This window comes from Chiloscyllium plagiosum, chromosome 5 (genome assembly GCF_004010195.1).
Source record: "Chiloscyllium plagiosum isolate BGI_BamShark_2017 chromosome 5, ASM401019v2, whole genome shotgun sequence".
Taxonomy (NCBI): domain Eukaryota; kingdom Metazoa; phylum Chordata; class Chondrichthyes; order Orectolobiformes; family Hemiscylliidae; genus Chiloscyllium; species Chiloscyllium plagiosum.
In genome coordinates, this window is record NC_057714.1 from 35,489,265 (window position 1) to 35,515,536 (window position 26,272).

The following is a 26,272-nucleotide window of genomic DNA, read 5'->3' on the forward strand; positions in this document are numbered from 1 at the left end:
ATGCTCAAACATTCCCTCCCATTGATTTCCAAACCAGCCTGCCAATGTAACCAAAGTCAGGGTTAGAATTGAAGTCGCAAGTTGATAATAAGTTCTACTCATTTCCTTCTGAGAAAATTCAGTCTTCTTCTCCTTTCACATCCTGACACTAATATTGGGGCCAACTTTATGTTTCACACAATCACTGACAACATCCAGTTCTACCTCATCAACACATTCCCTAGCCCCTCTGTTACCATTATGTTGTCCCACCAGTTGTACAGGTCTGAGTGAGATTCAATTCCTTCTACTTAATTATCAAAATGTCTAAAGCCATTGTATTCACAGTGCCAAAACTTCAGTTCCCTAGTTACTGATTTTATTTCCTTCTTTGGCCACAGTTGAACTCATCACATCACAACCTTGGAGTCCTGTTTTACAGTCAGCAGGCTACTCTGACACCATGTCCTCTCTGTCACAAAGGCAGCCTATTTCCAGCTCTGCACTATCATGTATGCCTGCTGCAGCCTCAGCCCATCTGCTATTGAAATCTCCATTCTTACTTTTGCCAACTCCAGATGCAAATAGTCCAACACCTCCAGACAGCTTTCCAGCTTGCACACTCCACAAATTTGAGCTCATGAAAATCTCAACCTTAATTGCAGCAAGTCCAGTTCAACAAATTACCCTGTGCTTGTGGCTTGTACTTGTTTTGGGGTATGGGGATTGTGTTTTGTGATCTGCCTGCACTCTGTCCCATTGGGACTAGTAAGACACAAGCCTCCAGCTGTTTCCTATTTATCGTGGATTGCACTATTTTGCAGCCAAGTGTGACGCCAGCTGCTGGCAGGGTGAAGGTTCTGCGGGACCCGAGCAGTATTCATGACTGGCATGTTTTCTTTGATTCTTTTGTGGAATGCAAACACCACTGGCTTGTTGTTCACCCTTAATTATTTTTCAGAAAGTGCTGTTAAGCTGCAGGGTGCCTTCAGAATAAATCTTCGGAGGTAAATTTGAGTGGGTACACAAGGGATAGCAGTGACACCTTGGAGAACAAACACACAGACTTCTTCCAAAGTATAATAGTGCTCTGCAAATTTATATAATTAATATTTTTACACACTTCCCTTGATTTCCTTGCCTTAGGAGACATAGTGAACCTCATCCAGTCTATTCAACAATCCCTGGATCTGAGAGGCCCTCATATGCAAATTGAGGCATTTTCAAAGTTTTCTCTTGGAGCAATATAAGTGAGCATAAGGGTAGTCCACCTCATCAAGGTTCCCAATGCTGCACGGACTTCAGAACCGCTTACACGCAACTCTAAAGGCCCCACAAGTGGACAAGGAGAAGCACAGGAACTGTGAAAGCTTTCATTCTATCAATGTGCCATTGTTATCTGACCATTCACAAAGCACCACACCAGTGGATGCCTGTGTCAGGTTCACATCACTTTGAAACAGTCTATCATCCTGCGATCTTGAATCAGTGAGTGCTATTTAGAGACAAGGGCTGTCCTCTCTGTAAAAGGCTGCTAATCAGATTCTACAAGGAAAGGGTTTGTACAATGAAACTCATGTAGCCAACAGCAACTTTGTGGAGCAGGCCATTGCCATTCTCAAACAATGGCTCCACTGCCTGGGAAAATCTGCCAAGACCTACAAAACTTCATGGCATATATCACTATGTTCATGGTAGTCCATTGCACTTTCCGTAACTTCACTATTTTGAAAGGATAACTATTTCCAGCACAGAAACCAATGACATTTTTTTTAAATACAAGAGATGTATGCACCATTCACTGGGGACCATCATTTATTGCACATCCCTAGTTGCCATTGAGAAGCTGACTTCTTAAACTGCTGCGGTTTATTTGCTGTAAGTAGACCTGCAATACTGTTAGAGATGGAGATCGAGGATTTAAACCCAATGACACTGAAGGAATAGCAATACATTCCCAAGTAAGAGTTGTGATTGGTTTAGAGAAGAACTTGCAGGCGCTGATGTTCCCATGGTATCAGCCTTGTCATTCCAGATGGTGGTGGTCCTATGTTCAGAAGGTGCTGTCTAAGGAGCCTTGGTGAATTTCTGCACTGCATCTCGTAGATATTACACATAGTCCTACAGTGATGGTGGAGAGAGTGAGTGTTCGAGACTGTAGTGCCAAGCAAGGACTGCTATCAATCACTATTTTTCTGATAGGTTTTGGTGTCATATTATCTACTTGTTAATTATTGAATATGACTAATTTTTGTTTTGGCTTGTTTGTGAAAATTGCTAACTGTACTCCAACAAATTATTCTCTTTAATTTTGAAAGTCCAGCACACTCAAGAATTTAAGATTCAACTTTACAATAATGTAACTTCCCCATGTGGCTTTCCTAGTCAGAACTTTGAATGTTAATTACCTGAAACACAATAGCTGCATGACATAAAAGTATTCTGTGGTAGTTGTTATTTGATCAGCTGTTCCAAACTTTAGTTATGAAGGAGCATAAGGTGGGACAGTGTTGATTTGATATGAAATATCACACTGGTGGATCACTTTGAGGGCTGATTTTGCGTCTGTGTTAGTGAACTTTATATGGCATTGCCGGTATTGGACTTGGGTGGATAAAGTTAAAAATCACACAACACCAGGTTATAGTCCAACAGGTTTATTTGAAATCACTAGCTTTTAGAGTGCTGCGCCTTCATCAGGTATTTATAGCCTGCTGTTGTGTGATATTTAACTTTGTGAACTTGAACACATTAAAGTCAGACTCTGGTGGCCAATTCTGCACTCAGTTTATTTTCATGGATTTGGCAAAAAGCATTTACAACACGTGTTATGACATTAATTTTAAAAAGCAATGATTCAATCACACTCGAATCCCTCAGCTAAACAACTGCTATTCCACTTTATTCAGGCAGAGTACTTGCACATGGTTTATCTCAAAGTGCAACACTAAGCACACATAAATAAGTAAATGACAAAGGCTGGTATCAGAAATAAAAACAAAAATAGTTGAAATGCACGCCAGGTCCACCAATATCTGAAATAACAGCCATGAATGATGGTGGTCAATGAGAGAACTCACAGGAAGAGGAGGAGGAGGGTCCACCTCCAGCCATCCTTAATAATGAATTAGTACAACACAACAGTGCAAAAGATAAGGCTGAAGCACTTGAAACAATCTTCAGCTAGAAGTGCCAAGTGCATGATCCATCTCAGCCTCCACCAGAGATACCCAGTATCACAGATTTCATTCTTCAATCAATTCATCACGTCATAGAGTCATAGAGATGTACAGCACGGAAACAGACCCTTCAGTCCAACCCGTCCATGCTGACCAGATATCCCAACCCAATCTAGTCCCACCTGCCAGCACCCGGCCCATATCCCTCCAAACCCTTCCTATTCATATACCCATCAAACCTTTGTAAGGTCACCCCTCAGCCTCCAATGCTCCAGGGAAAACAGTCCCAGCCTGTTCAGCCTCTCCCTATAGCTCAAATCCTCCAACCCTGGCAACATCCTTGTAAATCTTTTCTGAATTACAAAGATCAGCAAGATGGCCTTCGTGTGGAGCTGCAGAAAATGAGGGAGATACTAAATGAGTATTTTGCATCAGTATTTACTGTGGAAAAGGACATGGAAGATATAGAATGTAAGAAAAACATAGCGACATCTTGAAAAATGTCCAGATTAACTCTGCATGATATCAAGAAATGGCTGAAGACATTCGATAGTGCAAAGTTTTATTAATACTCACAACACACTGGAAATGGTACTGATGTTGTATGCACCAGAACTTGTTGAATCACTGGCCAAAACGTTCAAGCATAGGTACAACAGCAGCTACCAGACAATCTGGAAAATTGCCCAGCTATGTCCTTTCCTCTAAAGGTAGGATAAATTCAACCCTGCCAATTACTGCCCCATCGGTCAAGTCTTGATCAACATTAAAGTGATGGAAAGAAGCAAAAATGGTGGTATCAAACAGAACTTTCTTTGCAATAATCTGTTCATTGACATTTGGTTGGGTTTCCGAGGGCTGTTCAGCTCCTGACCGCAGTACAACTTTGGTTCAAACATAGACAAAAGTACTGAATTCCTGCACTTGATATCAATGCCTTATTTGATCGGATGTGTCATTTAGGACCCAAGCATAACTAAAGTCAATGGGTATCGGTGGGTTGTGTGGGTGGGTGTGTAAATTCCCTGCTGGTTAGTGTTATATGGGCATCAGCCATCTTAGCGTCAGGATATCTCTGCAGGAGTGCCTCAGGCCCAACCATCTTCAGCTGCTTCATCAATGTCCTTCCCTCCATTATTAGGTCAGAAATGGGGATGTATGTTGATGAGTCCCTATTGTTCAGCGCCATTCACAATTCTTGACAAACTGATGAAATCTCTGTCCAAATGCAGCAGGACCTGCACAATATCTGGGTTTAGATATTGCAAGTTTAGAAAATGCAAGTAACACCTGTGCCCAAAAATGCCAGGCAATGACCATCTTCAATAAAAGACAATGTAACTTTTGACCCCTGACATTCAATGGCACTACTATCACTGAATCCTCATTATCATCATTCTATGGCTTACCATTGATCGGAATCTCAACTGGACTAACCATGCAAACACTGTGTCTACAAAAGCAGTCAGAAGCTCGGAATCCTGCAATGAGTAATTCAGTCCCAGTCTCTCCAAGAGCCTACCTATCATCTAAAAGACACAGGTCAGGCATGTGAAAGAATTCTCCCTACTTGCCTGGATGACTGCAGCTCCAACAACACCTCAGAATTTTGATATCATCCCGACCAAAGCAGCCCAAATGACTGGCACCAAAGTTCATTCCCTCCAACACCAACACTCAGTAGCAGCTTATAAATGCAGCAATCTACATCTTGTGAATCATATATCATCCACAAGATGCACTATAGCAATTCACCAAGGCTCCATTGACAACATCTTCCAAGATAAGGGCAATAGATATATGGGAAAACCACCACTGGCAAATTCTTCTCTAACCCACTTATTATCCCGACTTGGAAATATATTGTCATTCTTTCCTTCTTTGACAGCATTAACTGTCTTTCTATTCCAAATGCACTGGAGCGCTTCAAGATAGCAGTTCATCATCTTCTCAAGGAAAACTTGAAAGGGGCATTAAGTGCTGACCTAGACAGTGATGCCAAACACCACGAGAGAATAAAAAGGTTACCAGAAATATGAAAGAAGAGTCTGCTGGAAGGGTTTATGAGGTCACTTGAATGTCAGTTCCAGTCTAAGGGGTGGGCCTCCTTTATTTTATTATAGATTACACTCTTTAGAACACAGCAATTTGATCAGTTCTTGATTACAAGTTTCAGCAGCTAGAAAATTTTCTTATAATTGACAAAGAATTCTGCCAACAGTGAGAAAAATATTCAGTCCCACTGTCCATGTAAAATTGTGCATACTTTGGTAAAAGAATTCTGACAGCAATCTTAGAATTCAAAAGGAATATTGCAAAGTACAAGACTAAAATGTTAATAATCTGTTTAAAATATCCTATTGCTTTCATCCAAGGTGTTAAGCACTGTTGTTCTTAGCTGGCGTTAGCAATCTGTAAATAAAACTGATTTTGCATTCAACTCAAACAATGGTTGTCCTGGCAGAATAAAAAAGGTGGATTGAATTTCTTTATCATTCTTCACAAACAATTCAGCAGTAAATGCTCTTTGGTTGTGTCACTGCTAATAGCAACCGAGTGCCAACATGGGTTTAGTTTCAGGTTCTGCAGTTATAAAACTGGGGCTGCGATTTTTATCCCAGGTAAACTTCGATGTTCAGGGATAGTTGTACAACCTGCACAGGTTAAAACTGTCATCTGACAAGAGTTTGAAGTGACATTATGCTGAGAATGTGAGTGCGCTCCTGACATGAGGAATTCTTCTTTGATGCTGATGGCACCCAGGGGAGCAGTACTTTTGACAAGACGTATCTTTAAGCTTGTCATGGAGTTGCTCTCTTGAGTAACATTTATTGCAGATCTCTGTCTTTCTCAAGGAAACTGAAGGAACATTTTTTCCTATAGATGTGGATTAACATTACCAACAACTTTGCACTTCTCTTTGTGATTATTCATTTCTTGGCAAGAAGAGTCTCTTTGTTAAATGTGCTTAACAGTGCAATCTTGTTCGCGATATTTTCATGTATATGTACAATCAGAGTACCAATTGGTGCTAAAGATAACCAAAATGGTAAAGACTTCAAAGGAACTACTTGGCTATTAACTTAATGCAACAATTTAAAAGTTGGTGATGTTGGAATGTCTGAAGAAGTTATGGTAAATGATGCTGGGTGTTATAAGAAACTGCTGGGTGCAAAATTTCAGATTTAAATTCTATACGGTTATTATAGCAATGTTGAAGGTGGATCAAATATATTCCCCCTTTTCATAAAAATAGTCATTTCATGCATGTAATAAGTCAAAACTATACATCTGATGTAAGGTTTGATTTTTATTTTGTACTTTTGCTATGCTAACTGGCCACTGCATTAGAATTTCAAACGGTTGCTGCTTCATGAATTATGTCTGGGACGAAAGAACTTGGACAGTGCTTGTATAAAGTGTCGGTCCTTTAACATTTTAGACACTTCTTTTGTGGTTACTCTCTGTCCCATCTATAATAGTTCATGATGTAAATTAACAATTTAAGCAAATGTAAAGAAAATAATGTTTTGCACACAAGAGCTCTTGTACTTTCTATTTCTCAGACCTTCAACTTTGAGTTGGAAACAAAAATTCACTTCATGATTTCTCTTTCTGTTTAAGTTGTTTAACGGTGTTTAGCCATGTGGCTAGGATTTGGCTACAATGTCAGGACCCATGCAGGGTTGCAGGAGCTCAGTAGAGAAATTGAAAACTGTATTCCTGTACCAGGACTAAACGGTAGGGAACTGTGATCAGAACCACATCAACGGCAGCATAAAAATCTACAAAGCAGTCTTTACAGTCGTGGCCTCCTCACTGGGATATGGAGTCTCTGGAAATGAAGACCCCTCCCAGATAAACCACTGGATTGCCTCCATGGTGGTTTCTCTATCCATTGGGCCTGGGGTTATGACACCCACAGGGCAACATGAAGCTGCCATTCCTGGAAAAATGGCCTGGCAGCAGGACTCCATCAGGGAATCCTTCCAATGCTATTCCACACCATTTGGCCACCACTCCCACCTCCCAGTTTGAATTTCTTTTTTCTGATTGAACAGCTCCATCTTTGCCGTGTTTAGGATACTATTACTAGATATCCGAGAGGTTCCCCAATTCATGACAGTTCCAAATGGAATACCCGGAGTTGTTAAGCTTTCAGGTTAGGAAGGATGAACTGGCACTCTTTCTTTAAGCATCCACTCCACCATTTGTACCAACAAAGTTGGTTTAAATGGACCCCTTCCATAGAGAATGTCTTCCTCCCATACCCAAATAAACTCATGCTTTAAAAGCAACCAAATTTACCAGGCTTTTTTGATTTAACAAAGAGTAAGTTTACTAATGACTAAATGCAATATGAATTACTAATGCAGTGATAAAAGTTATAAACAGATAAATGGATCACACTCTGAATTCTTTGCAAAAAATAGATAATTGAACCTTGTGCCCATTACAGTATAGGTTATCAGTTACATTGATATTGGTTGGTGAACAGTTGATTTCACAATCCTTAATTTTTTCAAATTGGTTGAGATTCTGTTGTTTTGATGCTTTTCAACTGTGATTGTATTCCAGCTTTCTGGCTGGGAGAGATTTAGACCTTTGCAGTCCCCTTTCCTTTCGACTGGTTTGCTGCACTTGGACTTAATGAAAGTCATTACCTGTAACATAGGGTGACAAGGGAATAGTTAATTGAATGTAACTTTCACAACATGTTAACTCGTGAATGCCAGCTGGCATAAGTGAGAGCATTCAGTCCCACTAGATCATTTCAGTAGAGTTAAATAGATTTTTAGCACTTGTCTTTGTACACCCTTCACAGGGAAAACCACAAAATATATCTGTACTTTGGGAAATAATTTTCAACACATAGCTTCCTGTTGATCAGAGAGATATCAGTCCCTTACCTCTTCCCTCTTATCTCTACAAAGTATCTGTAGATTGGCTGCCTATCATAGCTTTCCAATTTATTGTTCCCTTGTAGATTGCTTGGTATATCTAATGGGTGGTTAATCTGCTAACACGCATGGTGAAAGTGAAAAAAAATCCTTATCATTCACATGGAAGAATTGTAATCTAACAATCAACATAAGACAGTGTTGAACATTCCCCAAATAAAAATCAGAAAGAAGACGTTGAATACAGACAGGGGAGCAAAAATAGCAAAGTTAATTGCCCCACACATATCTTATAATACTTACCTTTCATAGCATTTGTAAAGTATCTGCCTGTGTTTTTGGACATTTGAACCTTGGAAGCTGGCACACTGACTGCTGAGAAAGGGTGTACTTTGACATTCCCCTGACTACACTGCACTACAGGGAATGATTTTGATTTCAGCTGCAGTTCACATTTATTGGAGAAAGTTGAGATTGGAATTCCTGGCTTGCAAAGCAGAGATCACTCAATGCATAGAAGAAGTGAGTGGAGTGGCAATCTGAATTTTATCTCACTCCTTTTATCTGATCCAGGGTCCATTAGTTTTGCACATCTTTATAAATCTTTCCTGTTAAACTTGTCCATTTTAATGCATAAAAGTATTGTCGCACTTCACAGAAGAAGGCTTTCTCCCCACTGTAATTTCAGTAAATTAGTTCCCAAAAGGCCCATGTTTACCAAACAATGGGGTGGTAACTGGACACATAGGTGCATCCTCTATAACCCATGACTGTTTTTCCCCTTTCCTGATACTGATACATGTAAAATATTTGTGCTCATCTTCTTACTGTTGTTTTGCAATCATGTGAATCATGCAATCATCTACTTCCCCATATTACCCCCTGCAATATAGCATTTATACACTGGGTGGTTCAGCCTGCATAAAGATTTCGTCCCAAGTCATGAACTCTCATCTGCATCGATCTGTGAATGGTCCTGTGCAGATGTTAGTGCTTTAATCACGCCCTCACCACACAAAGCATCCACCTTCAGCTGCATTTCCTGGGAAAGTTCAATGAATGACTAGAAATGTTAGGAGTTAAATGCTTGCAGCTTGGGAAACTGAAATTTTGCTTCTACTTAACCAATTTCCTTTACATCACCCCAACCCTCTCCTCACCATTTTAAAGGCTCCAGATGGAGCCAGAAAATTCCATGCACGGCATCTTACTGATTAGAATTGAGTAGAATCACTGTCTTTTGTGATTCCAACTGAAATCCAAAGGGATTGAGTAAAGAGTATTGTAATAATTGTATGATAAGACACCTAGGGTTTCAGACTAAGAGCACCTTCCCCATACCAGTCAGGACTACCATTAAAATGGTCACAAGTATTCAAAGTCAAAGCCCCACTTTTCTTCTGGCGACCATTCATTGGGCTGCAACATGGAAAATGACTGGAGCCTTCAAGAAACATTGGTAAAGGGATCAAGGTGCTCTTGCCTCTTTTAAATAACTCATTACCTTTTTCTATTGATGCATTAGTTTCCTTGCCACAGCGCCACAGGAATCTGCTTCCACATTGACTGGCTTCTTTCATTGACATGAATCCTGCCAGAAGAACATTGTGTGCATATAATAAACTCAGACTTATGAAAATAAATCCGGTTGGGGAACATACAAAGAGACAGAGAAGTGTTTAATCCCTTGGAACTCTGCCCAGAAAATTAGAATATGTGCTCTTGTTGTTTTTCTGTATTTAAAATAACACTTCTATCAAAATCATCAAGGAAAGAAAACAGAAACCATAGCCATCAAATGACTTTAGCTATGGTAGGTTAAAATCCAGTAAACCACTGAAGCTTTAAAAATAATCTGTTGATTTGTGAAAAAATGCGTGGTTAATTAGGGCATTGCTACCAATTTAGATTTCATCACAACGTATTGCAACCAACATAATCTGTTGTGATGGCACTGTTGAGTGGGAGTAATGAAATATCTGGAACATTTACAATGCAGCCCCAGGCTCCAGGGTTAAACCACCCCATAATCCCATGCGAAAAAAACAACACAAAGTACATGAGTCATACTGCAACTATGAAAGCACTGACAGGGTGCTCAGTGGTTAGCACTGCTGCCTTACAGTGCCAGGGAGTAAGGTTTGATTCCACCCTTGGATGGCTATTTGGGTGGAGTTTGCATATTCTCTCTGTGTCTGTGTGGTTTTGTCCCATAGTCCAAAGGTGGATTAGCCATGCTAAATTGCCTGTAATGACCAGGGTGTGCAGTCTCGGTAAATTAGCCATGGGAATTGGGGGGGATGGGTCTGAGCAGGATGCTTTTCAGAGGGTTAATGACAGCTGAATGGCCTGCTTCCACACTTTAAGGATTCTAGGAACCAAAGTGCCTGTAACACTCCAATTACTATATGAATGATAGCAAGTATAAAATGAATACTTCCACTAGTTTTGCTTCTTTTTCCACTGTTTTAATCACAAAAATTATTTGTGAAGAGAATGTCACAGCAAATGTGATAATTTTTGAGGTACAAAAATAATTGTTTTTAACTGGAAATGTATAATTGCATTAAACATTTTATATCATTTTGTGTAATAATTTTCATATGTCCTTATATTGTTCTATTATGTGTGATTTGGAACATAAAGAACTGATGGAGATTACATATTGTGGCTTCATCACTCGTATAATTTCCATCCATTGTTTCAATCCTGTAGCAGTCTGCAATAAATGGTACTTAGGAGACAGGGAGAACACACTGCTCTCCTTCAAAAAGTACAAAGGGCATCTGAGGGTGGACAGACCTTCGACATTTCCAATCAGACAGTTTCAACACCATTCTGTGATTTATTTACAGAATCTTCATACTCAGAGGCAGAGATGCAACCAATGTGCCTCAGCTAACACTTTCAAAGTACGCTTGACTTGTAAAATTTCAGTAATTGTGTGGAATATGCATTCAATTTAGTTTTAAAGTGGAATCTTGTGTAGTGATTATATTGAGGTCAGCCAGGTGGACCTCATATATCATGAATCCCTTGACTGGGGCTGTTAATCTGGTCCAATCATGGAGCCCTGCTGACACATAAGAGCAGGCGTGTCAGACATCCTGTTTACTCTGGGAGCTGGATCAGTGCCAACGACTCTCCACATGTAAATGAAGGGTGGGTTGGTGACTGAATACTGTCTCTGTGGAATTATTTCACCATGTTGACAGTTTAAACTTGGTAATATACAAGCTTGAGCTATTATACTCCTAATAGATGTATGAAGCTATATATAAAGTATCAAAATCTTGATCTAATATTAGTTCTTTGAACATAATTGTCCTGTAACAACTCTCAAAGTCTGATTAATGTGAAGTTTCTGTGACAACCAAAAATTATCAGAACAGAAGCAGTAATTGCCGGAAAAGTTTGTCACAAAAAAGCGTGTATTATCAAACATTACTGTCACCCAGTGCCTTATCTTAAAATCTGCTCAACTGCTAAGAGAAGGATCCTTGGGCCTTCTGCTCATTTCATTCAGTTAATGAAAGCGAGATCTAATCATTGTTAACCATAATAAAGCAAGTTGCATCAAACAAAAATAAATAGCTAATACCTTTCAATATTTGGAAGAACTTTTGAACAGTTTTCTGTCAACAATTTAGTAGTATGAGTATGCCATTAGTGATATTTTGTAACAGGAATTTTCTTAAATTAATGTATTTCCCAGTATCAATTATTCTAAGAATGGTCGTTATAAATAATCCATCCAAATACCTCAAGAAGGCGTTGCCCAGTACACTGTTTCCATCGCAATAACTCCATGAAATAATTTGATCTGTTTGTGAAGAGTGGTTACTAAGTGTGGTTTTTGTTTTTCTTCAACACCATAGATATAAGCAGAGCTTAGGAGTCTATCTACAGCTTGCACTACTCCAACTCTGTCACACGTTGATAGTTGATAAGACTCACCTTGTGTTTTTTTTATTAAAGGAACAGATAACACAATAATGCAAAACATGAAGATATATCAGTGTAACTTGAACATAATGTTATGAAAAATTCACTTCTCTGACTTACAATAAAAAAAGTGTACAATAAAAAATAGTGTGTGTTTCTATTCAGGTCTTCAGTGAATACGGTTCAGTGGCAGTGAGAGTGCAAGTTTATGCCGCATCTTCACACACCAGACAAAGGGTGCTCAGAGAGGGCTTCAGGGTAAGGCCAGGGGAGGGGGCTTTGGGTGGGAATATGTGGTGAGGGGTCCTTACGGCTGTTGTTTCATGCCAAGACCACATTGACACATTCTTAAACCTGCTTACATGAAGTCAGGATGCGAAGGGACACTGTCAGGTCAGAAGATAATGCAACAGTGGAACATGGGTCTAGTCTCCTGCAATTTTGATGGCAAGGGGCTGTTCTCTCAAGAACTGTATCTGGGCAATTACTGATACTGTCTTTATGAAAGCCCGCCACTTCAACTTGTTCCTGCTTGTCAGGCAGAGTCAGGCAGCTGGGACATGAGGGATCTCATCCATTACTGAGGCTCGGGTGACAGGGACATTCCCTCCACAGCTGGCTGAAGACATATTTAAGAAACCCTCAGATTGCTGCAGAGGAAAGATTGAACACTATCCACTCTTCCTTAAAGCCAGAACAGACCATCGACCTCCTGAAGATGAGACGTCTGGAGTGTCTCACATCCTAGTGCTGTGCTGAACCCTTCACAGTCTCAGACACAGGCAAATGTGTGACGAAGGGGGAGATGCAGGAACAAGAGTAAATGTCTGTGGAGGAGCGTGAGGCTGAGGATTCTCAGATGGGCCAGGATAACCAGCAAAAAGAGGACATTACAATGGTCCACTGAGCCAGAGAGATCAGGGAGAATCATATGGTAACCTATTTTCAGGGTGACTGAGATGATTATTGTTCTTATCATTATTTCATTTGAGCAGTTGGCTGCCTGTCCTCTGCTTATTGTATGCTACATTCTTCAAAAATTTAGTACTTTTATATTTATCGTCGCAATAATATGTTGTATTTTCCTTTCAAATGTAGTCTCGTTCTCCATCTCTGTAAAAGCTAAATTTCATGTGCAAACACGGACTCCAAAGCAGCTGTGAAACATGGATGTTTGATATCTCAGGCTCCTGCATAATTGCGTTAAAATGATCCAAAGGTGTATCAGTCCCATCAGGGAGTCTATTGACTTACCCATATTCTGAGACTGCTCCTTAAGTGCCTTAGAATCTCTGTAGTGCTGCAGAATACAGTGAGCTTTCACAGTAACCTTGCATTGTTTCAGTATATTTATTGGCAATGTTTCCAGTACCATGGGCTGTAAAATAGGGATCTGTCCTTGTGTGTGGTTCCACATTTGTAATAAAATGATGCGTGATTTGTCTAATACCCAAGTCACAACCTTGAATATTCTATCCCTCAATGAAAACCTCAGCCATGGGGGTGACCTTTCCCTCCTAGGCCTTGTAGATGTGTAACGGCTTCTGCCATTGCTCCTTTATGACACATGTGTGGGATCTACCAAATGGATTTTCCAGGCCCTGGTTCTTGCCCCAGATATTACCTGTTACCCTCAACATCCCGAGACTCTTTGGAAGTGCCTTGACTGTAATTCCCATCTTATTGGTGTGTGGTTCCCTGAGGCAATTTCTAGTAACCCACTTTGCTGATTATTTGTTGCAGTTTTGAAGTGAGTGATTGAAACACATCACAACTACTTGTCTTTTGTCCTACTCATGTCCTGTTGGGACAATAAGACTATAGCAAATGCTAGAACAGTGCAGATGGACATATATTCATGAATATGAACATTAGATATAATGATTGAACAATCCTTTATGTTTGTGTGGTACCTTCTCTTTGTTCTTCCTCCACTATGTCCTGGTGTTGGTCTGAGCTCCAAGGCTGAGCTGATCTGTACTCCCTGCTGACTTGGAAGATATTGATGGGTGTCTTCTGGCAGGTCTGGGCCTGGGGCACTCCCAGGAATGGTGAAAGTTTCTAGATAGGTGCAGGCTCAACCTCCCTGGCCTCAGTTTCTGGAGGCAGTAGGGTGACTGGCAGAGGGGAGGTGGAACAGTAGGGCACAGGAGTCTCCTTAGCTGAAGCTGCCAATGTTCCTGTCTGTTGTCTTCCCCCCGCTAGGAGCCTGCTGACATAACAGTGTATTTTTGAAAAAGAAGGGCACTGGAATGAGGTCAACATGCCTTTTTCCTCTCGTCTTGCCTTAGTGCTGAGCACATCGCTCATTATTAGCGTGCAGATCCAAGATAATAACTGGCAACCCTTGAGCATTCTGCTCTACTTGTACACGTACGGTGGCCTCCATCCCTTCCATGACTCGCACAGTGAAGCCTTCACAGTTGTAAGAATACAGAGCGACTCCTCCAGTTTTCATGCTAGTCTATTGAGGGCCTCTTGCATACCTCCCTGACATTCTCCTCCCTCTTTTTGTATGCTGACCATTGGTTCCTGAGCTACATCTTCTGCAGGCATCTTGACTACTGCAGTCCTCAGTGTCAAAGACCTTGAGGGTTTCTCCTTCAACCAGCTGCGGACATTTAGTGATGTACTCACCAGTTTAAGCTCCAGAGACCAATTTAGACAGAATACCCACTGAGGTGCATTTCTTATGGGTTGGTATGGCAACTGCACTAGCCAGACCATAAAAAAACTACAGAGTTATGAACGCAGCCTATTCCATCAGATAAGCCAACTTTCCTTCCACTGAGTCCATCTATACTTCCTGCTGCCTTGGGAAATCAGCCAACATCATCAAAGATCCTCCCACCTCAGTTACCACCTTTTCCAATCTGTTTCATTGGGAAGAAGATACAAAAGCTTAATCACACATACCAACAAGTTCAAGAACAGCTTCTTCCCCACTGTTATTAGAACTCTGAATGGACATCTCAAATTTCCAATCAAACATTGACCTTGCTCTTTGTGCACCTTCTCTGCAGCTGTAACCTGGTATTCCTTGCTCTGCTCTATTACCCTTACACAGTTTATATGGTATGATCTGCCTGTATGGCATTGTAAAACAAAGCTTTTCACTGTACCGAGGTACGTGTGACAATAATGAATCAAATCAAATCAAAATCAAGCGGGTAGATCCTCTGAAAGTTCACAGGCTTCTTCCGCAGAGATTGAAGCTGTGTGTCTCGGGCTGAAGCCTTTTGCACTGGGCCTGCAGAGAGAAGAGAAAGAACCAGTTGGTGAAGATGCTGAGTTTTTTTTATTTGCCTTCATGCTCATTCAAGAAGACAGAGTGAGCTGGCCCATCCATGTCTCTGTCACCATGGAAATGATCCTGGTTATCTGAAAGAGCTTGTTGGCTTGATGTTAAGCTCAGTCCATCTGGCAATCTTCTGCCCATCTTGGCTCTCGATGGTTCCCTCAGTCTATAAAACAGCTTCTTGTAGAATAAGATAAAATGATAGAGAAAGGATTGACTTTGATAGAAATGTGTAAAAAACAATTTGTGAGCATGGCATTTCTACAGCTGTAATGTTACTTGCCACTTGTCAGCCCTAATTTAGATATTTTCCAGGTCTTGCTGAATAAAGACTGTTTCACTATTTGAGAAGTCACAAATGGTGCAGAACGCTGTGCAATCATTAAGACATGCCCACTTTTTGATGACTGGACAATTGGTTGATGAAGTCGCTGTAGATGGTTGGGTTGAAGACACTACTCTAAGAAATTCATGTGACATTTTATAATATTGTCCTGAAATATATTTAGTGTATTGCAACATTTTGGTGATTTCCAGCATTAAAACTGAAAATGCAGTGGTATTACTGAGTTATTTCCTTTCTTGCTGAATCATTGGCGTTCATTGGTTGTTTGTGCTGCAACTCTTGTTCCTGAAAAAATTGAGAGAAATATAACTTAAACAATGTCTTGATTGGAAGTGCAGAACAACAAAATCCTAAGTGGCTCGAAATGAAAGGATGAATTTTTTTGGACTTTATTCCTGAGAAATGGGTATCAGGCACATAGATCAGGAAAATTAAGGGACAGGGAGTTGTGTTGCTGGGTCTTTTCCTTCAATGCAGCCTCAGGATTTCCAGCAATTGCTGGACTACAGTTGTGGAAGTAGGTCCAAATCAATCAGGCTTATTCTTATGAAGTGTGAGAGTGAGGAAAGGAAACTGGGATTCTCTGCTACAATTTAATTTGTTTTTATTGGTTAACAGGAAGTTGGCATCAATGACTGTACCAATATTTATAGTCCATCTCCAATTGTCAACGGGTTAAGAATCATATACTGTATTTCTGGAGTCACATATAGATCTGACCAGGTGAGGGTGGTAGATTTCCTTCTCTAGAGGACATTAGTGAACCGGGTAGCTTTTTCAACAATTGGCAACAGTTTCATGATCATAGTTAGACTCTTAATTCCAGGTTTAGGGATTAGGGTGGTCTAACCTGATGCAATAATTTCATTCATTACTGTGACAATGCTGAAACTTTAAAAAAGGTTATTTTGTCCTGAGTTTTTTTGGAGAGGTTGGAAAGGCAGAGGTGCTAAAGTGGCTAGTGTGCCAGACTGAGTCACTATTTCCTGAAAACAGTTTAACAATATGAAAGGGAATGGCCAGTTCTTCCAGTTCAAGCTTTCTCATTTTTTTTAGCTGTAACAGTCACAGATGTGTGAGTACCAGAAAGGTTGCAAGCCTCATTAAATGCTTCCTAACCGACTTTCTCTGAAATCTCTTTGGATATTGTTCCCTGCTGACTGTAAGAATCTGTGTTTGAATTCACCTTTTTGTCAAAGGGTGTGTATGGGATGTTACTGGTTTGGAACAGTTAGTTAGTTAAGTTGCTGTATCGGGTCATTTAAGTTCTCCAATAATTAAGTTATTCTAAATTCCTCTTTTTGTTGTTTGTGTTTCATTTCCAATGATAAATTCTGTTTTGGTTAAGGCCATGTGCTTTGGCCTGTTACATCAGACCTGGAACCACCTACTTAACATCTGCCTTTAAAATAAGAAAAAGCTAGGGTCTAAGCTCCCTCCTTAAAATATTTTGAGGGTTTCTGGCCTGGTCTATAACAATTACAACTTGGAAAAAAATGCATTTCACAAAGGTCTAGTGGAGGTATGTATTCTACTACACTCTCCTGAGACAGAGACATTGAATTTATTTAATTCCAAGTACATCAAAGCCACAATTCCAGCTCTGCGTTAATCTTTCCATAGATTATTAATAATATGAATAATTTGTCACAAGTGTCCTCATTAATGATGTGCAGTTTTCTAAGATGCTTTTGTCTCTAGGAGGGGTTGGCTGGTAGACTTGAGCCCGGTGCAGTCCCTGTCAGAGATCTTGAGCCCAGCAGTGCAGGGACAGCAAGAGCACATGTGAAAAACCCACAATGTGGAGGGACTGTAGGCTCTGAAAGGACTGTGACATTTATCTTTATTTCTTTATCTTCCAAAATTATGCTATGAAGAACTGAAATGTAGAAATTTTAGCTTTTCTCTTTGTTTCTCTATTTTTGTACCTAATCTATTTTAGTACTTAAGATTTGTACATAGGTACTTTGTATCTAAAATAGCACCTTGTGTGGCGACATTATACACATTTCGCTGTACTCCTGTACTTAAGTATGGGTGACAATAAACCTCATTCTATTCTACTCTATGCTAATTCTATTTGGCAAGTTAGGTAGGCTCCGAAAGTGCAAAAACACTTACATGCTCTGAGTCAGAAGGAGTTGCATTAAATCTTGCTCCAGAGACACAAACACAAATTCTTTGATTTGATTTGATTTGATTTGATTTGATTTATTATTGTCACATGTACTGAGATTCAGTGAAAAGTATTAATTTGCATGCTATCCAGACAAATCATAACTTACATCCCGTACATCATGGTAATAGAACAGAATGGAATTTGCAGCTAGAGAGAAAGCATGAAGGAAGATCAACTTTAACATATGAAGGGTTAATTCACAAGTCTGATAAACGCTGCTACTTCAGCTTAACATGAGGAAGTACTGCAAATCAATGCTATTGTCTTTTTGAGTGGGGGTTAAACATAGAAAACATATAAAACAGGCCTAGGAGTAGGCCATTCAGCCCTTTGAGCCTTCTACCTTATTCAACATTATTATGGCTGATCATCCAACTCCGCTTTCTCCTTATACCTCTGGATCTGTTTAGCTCTAAGAATTATATCTAACTCCTTCTAGGAAATATTCAATGTTTTGGCCAGTCCTGCTTTTCTATGGCCGAGAATTCTGCAGGCTCACTAATCTCTGGGTGAAGAAATGTCTCCTCATTTCTGTGCTGAGTGGCTGACCTCAAACTAAGACTTGGGTGGAACTTTCCCCTCCCTGGAGGTGGCAAGAGAGATGGGCATGTGGAGAGGCACAACTTAGTGGTGACCCCTTACTGTCCAGTTGGATATTCTGAATTTGGATGGGAGGGCTTCAAATTGACCCATTTGGGTGCAATCAGAACAATGACTGGCAGACAAAGTAGTGGCCTATGAAAGCCCCTCTCACTGGGGTTCCCTCCCCAAGTGAAGGAGAAACAGAGGGTAAAAACAATGACTGCATATGCTGGAAGCCAGAGTCTAGATTAGAGTGGTGCTGGAAAAGCACAGCAGTTCAGGCAGCATGCGAGGAACAGTAAAATCTCAGCAAAGAAATGAAACTGGATGGACTATTGAGTATAGATCCAGAGTCTGGAAACTACCAAAGCAAAAGCAGCCCTGTTGACCGAGCAAAGTCCTCCTTACTAACATCTGGGAGAGCTGGCTCACAAACTAATCAAGCATCAGCCTGACAAAGACACACTTATGGAATTGTACCTTCCAGACAATGCTCTAGACACCACCATTAACATACCTGGATTTCCCCTGTCCCACCAGCAAAACTGACCAAGCAGAGGTGGCAGCATAGTGATATACAGTCAGGAGGGAGTTGCTCTGGGAGTCCTCAACATTGTGTCTAGATCCCATGAAGTCACATGGCTTCAGGTTATATTGGCATGGAAACGTCTTGCTGATTACCAAGTACCATTCTCCCTCAGCTGATGAATCGGTACTCCTCCACATTGAATAGCACTTGGAGGCAACACTGAGGGTGGCAAGATCACAAAATGTATTCTTTGTGGGGGATTTCAATGTCCAACACCAAGAGTGGCTCCGCAAGCACTACTGATCAAGTTGGTTGGGTGCTAAAAGATTCTGGATTTGTGGTGCTGGAAGAGCAAGCGATTCGGGCAGCATCCGAGGAGCAGTTGAGTAGACGTTTCGGGTGAGGGCCCTTCGTCAAGAGTCCAGGCAGAAAGCCTGAAGGGTGGAGAGATGGATGGGAGGAGGGTGGGGGTGGGGAGAAAGTAGCATAGAGTGCAATATGTGACTTGCTCTGCGACAGCAGGACTAATATCTTTTGGACAAAAGATTTAATCTCTCTCCATTTAATTTTCCAGTTTTCTATTCTGCCTGCCAAAGTGGAGAAAATCATTTTTTCCATTGTTATTCACCATTCGCAGGTAGGTGGAGGCGGCGTTTGGTATGCTTTCCTTTATTGGTCAGAGTATTGAGTACAGGAGATGGGGGGGGTCATGTTGCGGCTGTACAGGACATTGGTTAGGCCACTGTTGGAATATTGCATGCAATTCTGGTCTCCCTCCTATCGGAAGGATGTTGTGAAACTTGAAAGGGTTCAGCAAAGACTTAAAAGGATGTTGCCAGGGTTGGAGGATCTGAGCTCTATGCTACTTTCTCCCCACCCCCACCCTCCTCTCACTTATCTCTCCACCCTTCAGGCTCTCTGCCTGTATTCCTGATGAAGGGCTATTGCCCGAAACATCGATTTTACTGCTCCTCGGATGCTGCCTGAACTGCTGTGCACTTCCAGCACCACTAATCCAGAATCTGGTTTCCAACATCTGCAGTCATTGTTTTTAAATCAGTCTCAAATCAGTCCTTGCCTTTCCAAATGTATGTAAATCCTATCTCTCAGAATGCCTTCCAATAATTTACCCACCACTGACATCAGGCTCACCAATCTACAGTTCCTGGACTTTTCCTCAGTACCTTTCTTAAATAATGGCCTACATTAGCCACCTTCCAGACCTCATTCATGGCTGTCGATGATAAAAGCATCCTCCTCCAGAGTAGGCCTTGACTGGCAGCTCTTAATATCCAGGGGCTGCCAGCCTCTCTTTGGTCAGCAGCTTCAGGTGACATGGTGTATCTCATTTAGGCACTTGACATGGTAAGAAACACACATTGAGTTATCTCATCAGCGGGAGTGGCCTGTTAGCACAACCTAAACCGTTCATCCCACACTTATTCAAATCATTGGGGAATCCCAGCCTGTGTCTGCCTTTGTGGGTGGGTATTAAAGATCCCATGGCACTGTTTAAAGCAAAATGGACTGGCTTAATTTGGGAATTTTCTACAATCTCAGGATACTGCAAAGCACTCAAAAGCCAATAAAGTACCTTTGGAGTGCAGTCACAACAGCCATATTTCACACAATGAGGTCCCACAGATTCTGTGACAACAGCAAGATGATGTGTTTTAGGAATGAAAGATAAATATTGGCCCGAACATCAACAATAACTCGCCTGCTCTTCTTCAGAAGGTTACGTGATTCTTTGCACTCTTTGTGGCAATTGGGCCTCCATTAAACATCTGGTCCAAGAGTTGATGCTTCAAACAAGGTAGTATTCCCTCAAAACGTCACTGCAGTATCAATCTAGATGCTTCTTCTTGATTCTTGATGTAGGACTTGAGTCCACAACATTCTTACACAGATGAGCGTGCTACCAATTGAACCACTGAAAATACCCTGATGTTTTGGTCAATATTTACCCCTAAACCAGCATCGCCAAAATAGATTATTTGTGGAATCTTCTGTATACAAATGGAGCGTTGTGTTTCCTGTTGTAGGTGAGCTTGGAGATGGCCTAGGACAATGTCTTAGTAACCAAAACTGTTTATTGAAATAAATATAATGTATATTTAGTGTCAAGAGAAATCTGTGTATGACTGAGTTGGAGGAATTCCTCCCACAACTGATATCAAATGACCTGACATCACTTCCTCAGTGCTATCTTATACTGAGGGCTGAATTTTACTGGAAATTGGCAGAGTTTATTTTGGCAATTGTTTTGTTGAGGGTTTCTCTACATGAACACTAATGAGTTTCCTCACCTCATGTTCCTAAACTTGCCTCCTGAACCAGGCCACCATGGTGCACGGTTTTTGTATTCTCCGACTCACCACTGACAGATCTCCATCTTCCTCAATTATTTTGTACAGGTACACAATCCTTTATCTGAAATCCGAAAAATTCTGAATTCTGAAAACCAGTTTTTTTTTTTTAAGATTAGATTCCCTACAGTGTGGAAACAGGCCCTTCGGCCCAACAAGTCCACACCGAACCTCCGAAGAGTAACCCATCCAGAGCCATTTTCCCTCTGACGAATACACCTAAAGCTATGGGCAATTTTACAATGGCCAATTCATCTAACCTGCACACCTTTGAATTGTGTGAGGAAACCGGAGCACCCGGAGGAAACCCATTCAGACACAGGGAGAATGTGCAAACTCCACACAGACAGTCACCCAAGGCTGGAATCGAACCTGGGTCCCTGGCGCTGTGAGGCAATAGTGCTAACCAGTGAGTCACAGTTGGCCCCGAGGGTTTTGGATAAAGGATTGTGTACCTGTGTTTATATTTAGAAATTAAGTGTTCATACTCCGTAGCCTTCAGATCAATCTCAAGCTTCAACACAAGGTCAAATAGAGTCATAGAATCATAAAGATGTACAGCATGGAAACAGATCTTTCGGTCCAACCCGTCCATGCCAACCAGATATCCCAACCCAATCTTGTCCCACCTGCCAGCACCCGGCCCATACCCCAGGGAAAAGACTTTGCCTATTTATCCTATCCACGCCCCTCATAATTTTGTAATCCTCTATAAGGTCACCCCTCAGGCTCCGACGCTCCAGGGAAAACAGTCCCAGCCTGTTCAGCCTCTCCCTGTAGCTCAGATCCTCCAACCCTGGCAACATCCATGTAAATCTTTTCTGAACCCTTTCAAGTTTCACAACATCTTTCTGATAGGAAGGAGACCAGAATTGCAGGCAATATTCCAACGGCGGCCTAACCAATGTCCTGTACAGTTGCAACATGACCTCCCAACTCCTGTACTCAATACTCTGACCAATAAAAGAAAGCATACCAAATGCCTCTTTCACTATCCTATCTACCTGCGACTCCACTTTCAAGGAGCTATGAACCTGCACTCCAAGGTCTCTTTGTTCAGCAACACTCCCTGGGACCTTACCATTAAGTGTCTAAGTCCTGCTAAGATTTGCTTTCCCAAAATGCAGCACCTCGCATTTATCTGAATTAAATTTCACCTGCCACTTCTCGGCCCATTGGCCCATCTGGTCAAGATCCTGTTGTAATCTGAGGTAACCTTCTTCGCTGTCCACTATACCTCTGATTTTGGTGTCATCTGCAAACTTACTAACCATACCTCTGATATTTGCATCCAAATCATGTATATTAATGACAAAAAGTAGAGGGCCCAGCACCGATCCTTGTGGCACTCCACAGGTCACAGGCCTCCAGTCTGAAAAACAACCCTCCACCACCACCCTCTGTCTTCTACCTTTGAGCCAGTTCTGGATCCAAATGGTTAGTTCTCCCTGTATTCCCTGAGATCTAACTTTGCGAATCAGTGTCCCATAGGGAACCTTGTCGAATGCCTTACTGAAGTCCATATAGATCATGTCTACTGCTCTAACCTCATCACTCCTCTTTATTACATCTTCAAAAAACTCAATCAAGTTTGTGAGACATGAGTTCCCATGCACAAAGCCATGTTGACTATCCCTAATCAGTCCTTGCCTTTCCAAATACATGTACATCCTGTCCTTCAGGATTCCCTCCAACAACTTGCCCACCACCGACATCAGGCTCACTCGTCTATAGTTGCCTGGCTTGTCCTTACCACCCTTCTAAAAGAGTGGCACCACGTTAGCCAACCTCCAGTCTTCTGGCACCACACCTGTGACTATAGATTATACAAATATCACAGCAAGAGGACCAGCAATCACTCCTCTAGCTTCCCACAGAGTTCTAGGGTATACCTGACCCCGTCCTGGTAATTTATCCACCTTTATGCATTTCAAGACATCAAACACTTCCTTCTCTGTAATATGGACATTTTTCAAGGTGTCACCATCTATATCTTCCATATCTACATTCTATATCTTCCATATTTTTTCCCACAGTAAATACTGATGCAAAATACTCATTTAGTATCTCCCCCATTTTCTACGACTCCATACAAAGGCTGCCTTGCTGATCTTTGAGGGGCCCTATTCTCTCCCTAGTTACCCTTTTGTCCTTAATATATTTGTAAAACCCCTTTGGATTCTCCTTAATTCTATTTGCCAAAGCTATCATATGTCCCCTTTTTGCCCTCCTGATTTCCCACTTAAGTATAGTCCTACTTCCTTTATTCTCTTCTAAGGATTCACTCAATCTATCCTGTCTATACCTGACATATGCTTTCTTCTTAAATTATGTTAATTTACATTTCTAAATATTTTAGGCAAAATATGTAATAATATTACTGTACCTTATGAGGGTGAATCTGAACATTTTGTTTGTTTTGACTCATTACTATATATAAGTTCATCATTGTAGAAGAATGCAATTACGATATTTGCTGCTTATTCCCTCCATTCACCAACCTTTTGCCAAAGCTTTGTAAGTTTTTCTTCCACTCGGTCCATGAGGGCAGTGTATGCACCCCGACCCCTTCTATATCTCTGGAAATGAATTAAAATGATACATATTTTTTACTGAACAGAAACACTGAATAATTGCATTCATGTTACTTTTAAAGTTTCACACACAAACGCCATGGGCTGAGGTTATAAATGGCCATTGAGTTAGGAACAGATGCAGTACATTTGCTCTGGGAAGTTTTGACTGTGATAGTTTGAGATGGGAGTGGCCACCTACTCATCGGTGGTGGGTAGCTAATTGAACATCATTAGTGATCTATTAAGCCAATTCTGATTGTACCAACTGGAAATTGTCAGCTGACTGAGGTTGAAACATGGATCAGTGTTATAAACAACCGCCCAGAGGGAAAGAAAAACTCCTTCCACCGTCTCAGACACCCTCCAATAGTTATGATCCCAATATGACCATACCTGTGACTCTGGTGAGTGGTATCTCCCGTGACAGTAGTCTTACAGCTGTGGTCAGTTTGCATTCCAGATTGTAAACATCTCAGACGATATCTCAATCATGAGTCAACTCCTTTTTCCTTCCTACCTCTGATGGTGGGGCTGCCAGCCTCTCAGAACTGTGGGACATTTTGTTGACCCTCCAGCCTCAGTGGTCCTCCCACCATCCTGAGTGGTCCAGCTCATCATAAATTTCCTCAAAGAGTAGGTCATTGAGATAGTGGGTGGTGTTTTGCCTCTGAAACAGAAGCTCTGGGTTCAATGCCCTCTCAAGAGCTTGATAGTGGAGGAGGACAGTTAAGCAGGTTGAATACCAAATTACAAATGCCTCTAGTTTAGACCAATGTCAGGTGGTGAGAGTGAGAGATATGTGATGGAAAGAAATTGGAGCCTTTACCGCCACCGTCCATAGCTCCAGGCTACAATGAACATGTGAAAGGATTGAGTTGGCTGAATGGTTGTAGTGAATTCACAAGCTGCCTCCTTCGCCTGCCCATGGTGAAGCTAGCTCAAGAAGTAAATAGGAGTTACAGCCAATCAACAATTCGCATACGTTTAATATTGTAAAAGAAAGAAACAAACTCTCCTTGAGCATCAGGCACTAATGTGATTTAGAGCCTCCACTCTTGCCAATTTGCCCACCATCATGGTTGGGTGTTTAGAACTAAGCCCCAGATATTAGGAACGTGATATGTGATTGCCTGAAATTGTTAAATGCTAACCGTATAGGAAGCTGACTTTTGTGGCCAGGATTGTTTCCTCAAGATGAGTTCAGAGTCCCATTTACGTTCCTGAGGTTTGTGAGTAATAAAGCTTTGAGATCTTGCATCCTTAATCTGTTTGGATTCTTGAAGAAGATCATGAACTAAGAAAAGAAATGAAGCATTATTTAGTTAATGTGATTCATCTGTCGTCAAACCAATAGATCTTCTCTAATATTGCTCATGTGCATTGTTAATGCTTTCTGATGAGATGTTAAACCGAGACTTGGTTTGCCCTTGCAGATTGATATAAAACACTCCACAGCACTATTTCAACTGGGAATGAGCAATCTATCCCCAGTGTCCTCGTCAATATTTATCCATCAAGCTACATGACACCTGCAGATTATCTGGTCATTACTGTTGCAGTTTTTGTGAACCTGATTTGCACAAATTGCTTGTCACATTTCCTACGTTACCAAAAAGACTACACTTCAGAAGTACCTCATGGGCTGCTTTGAGATATCTGGGTGTTTTTGAAAGAAATATATACATTCAAGCTTTTCAGTCTTTAATAGAGTCATAGAGATGTACAGCATGGAAACAGACCCTTCGGTCCAACCTGTCCATGCCGACCAGTTATCCCAACCCAATCTAGTCCCACCTGATAGAGTCATAGAGAATATTTGCAAGTTTTTCATGTTTGCTGGCAGCCAGTCAGCTTAGGCCTGCAAAACATCATAAAAGATAGCAGGGGAAGTGTCAGGTGTGTTGTATAAGATAATGGTTTTGAAGGAGTAAATGTTCATGTTACACTGGCTGCAACCATTCTACTGATACAGCACACAGTTGGGGGGGAGAGACAAGAAATCCTATTCCAATTTTTTTTATATAAAGGGAGTAGACATATCTGCACCAGCTCCCAAAATCCGAGTAATAATACCTGACTAAATGTAACTGTTATCATGCAATAAACCTTCTTATTATCTGAGAAGTGTCGCATTTATAGATATCCTACAGTGGTGAATCCTCCACAATGAATCATTAGGTAGGGCGAAGTAAAAGCAACAACAAAAGAGGATTGGTGACAATGAATTATTTTGACAACCTTCATCTACTTTCACATACTGGTAGAGGTGGCAAATACCATAAGGTACCAGCCATGACCACCTGGGAAAAACACACAAGGAGAAGGTTTTAGCAGTAAGGATACTTTTCAGCATCAACTGCAGCAATGTGATGAAATAATAGAAGCTTTT

The 26,272-nt window shown here is 41.1% G+C and overlaps 1 protein-coding gene across 1 annotated transcript in view; it reads right to left on the reverse strand.

Annotated features, from left to right (window-relative positions):
* Positions 1 to 14,751: 14,751 nt before the first annotated feature.
* si:dkey-30e9.6 (uncharacterized protein LOC564083 homolog) overlaps positions 14,752 to 26,272 on the reverse strand; it is a 36,885-nt gene continuing 25,364 nt past the window's right edge. Inside the window, exons 4-6 of the mRNA XM_043689847.1 lie at positions 25,035 to 25,177; positions 23,809 to 23,886; positions 14,752 to 15,933 (exon numbers count right to left, since the gene is read on the reverse strand). Of these exons, the coding sequence (XP_043545782.1) occupies positions 15,865 to 15,933; positions 23,809 to 23,886; positions 25,035 to 25,177 (290 nt within the window). The 3' untranslated portion in view covers positions 14,752 to 15,864. The remainder of the gene's footprint in view (positions 15,934 to 23,808; positions 23,887 to 25,034; positions 25,178 to 26,272) is intronic.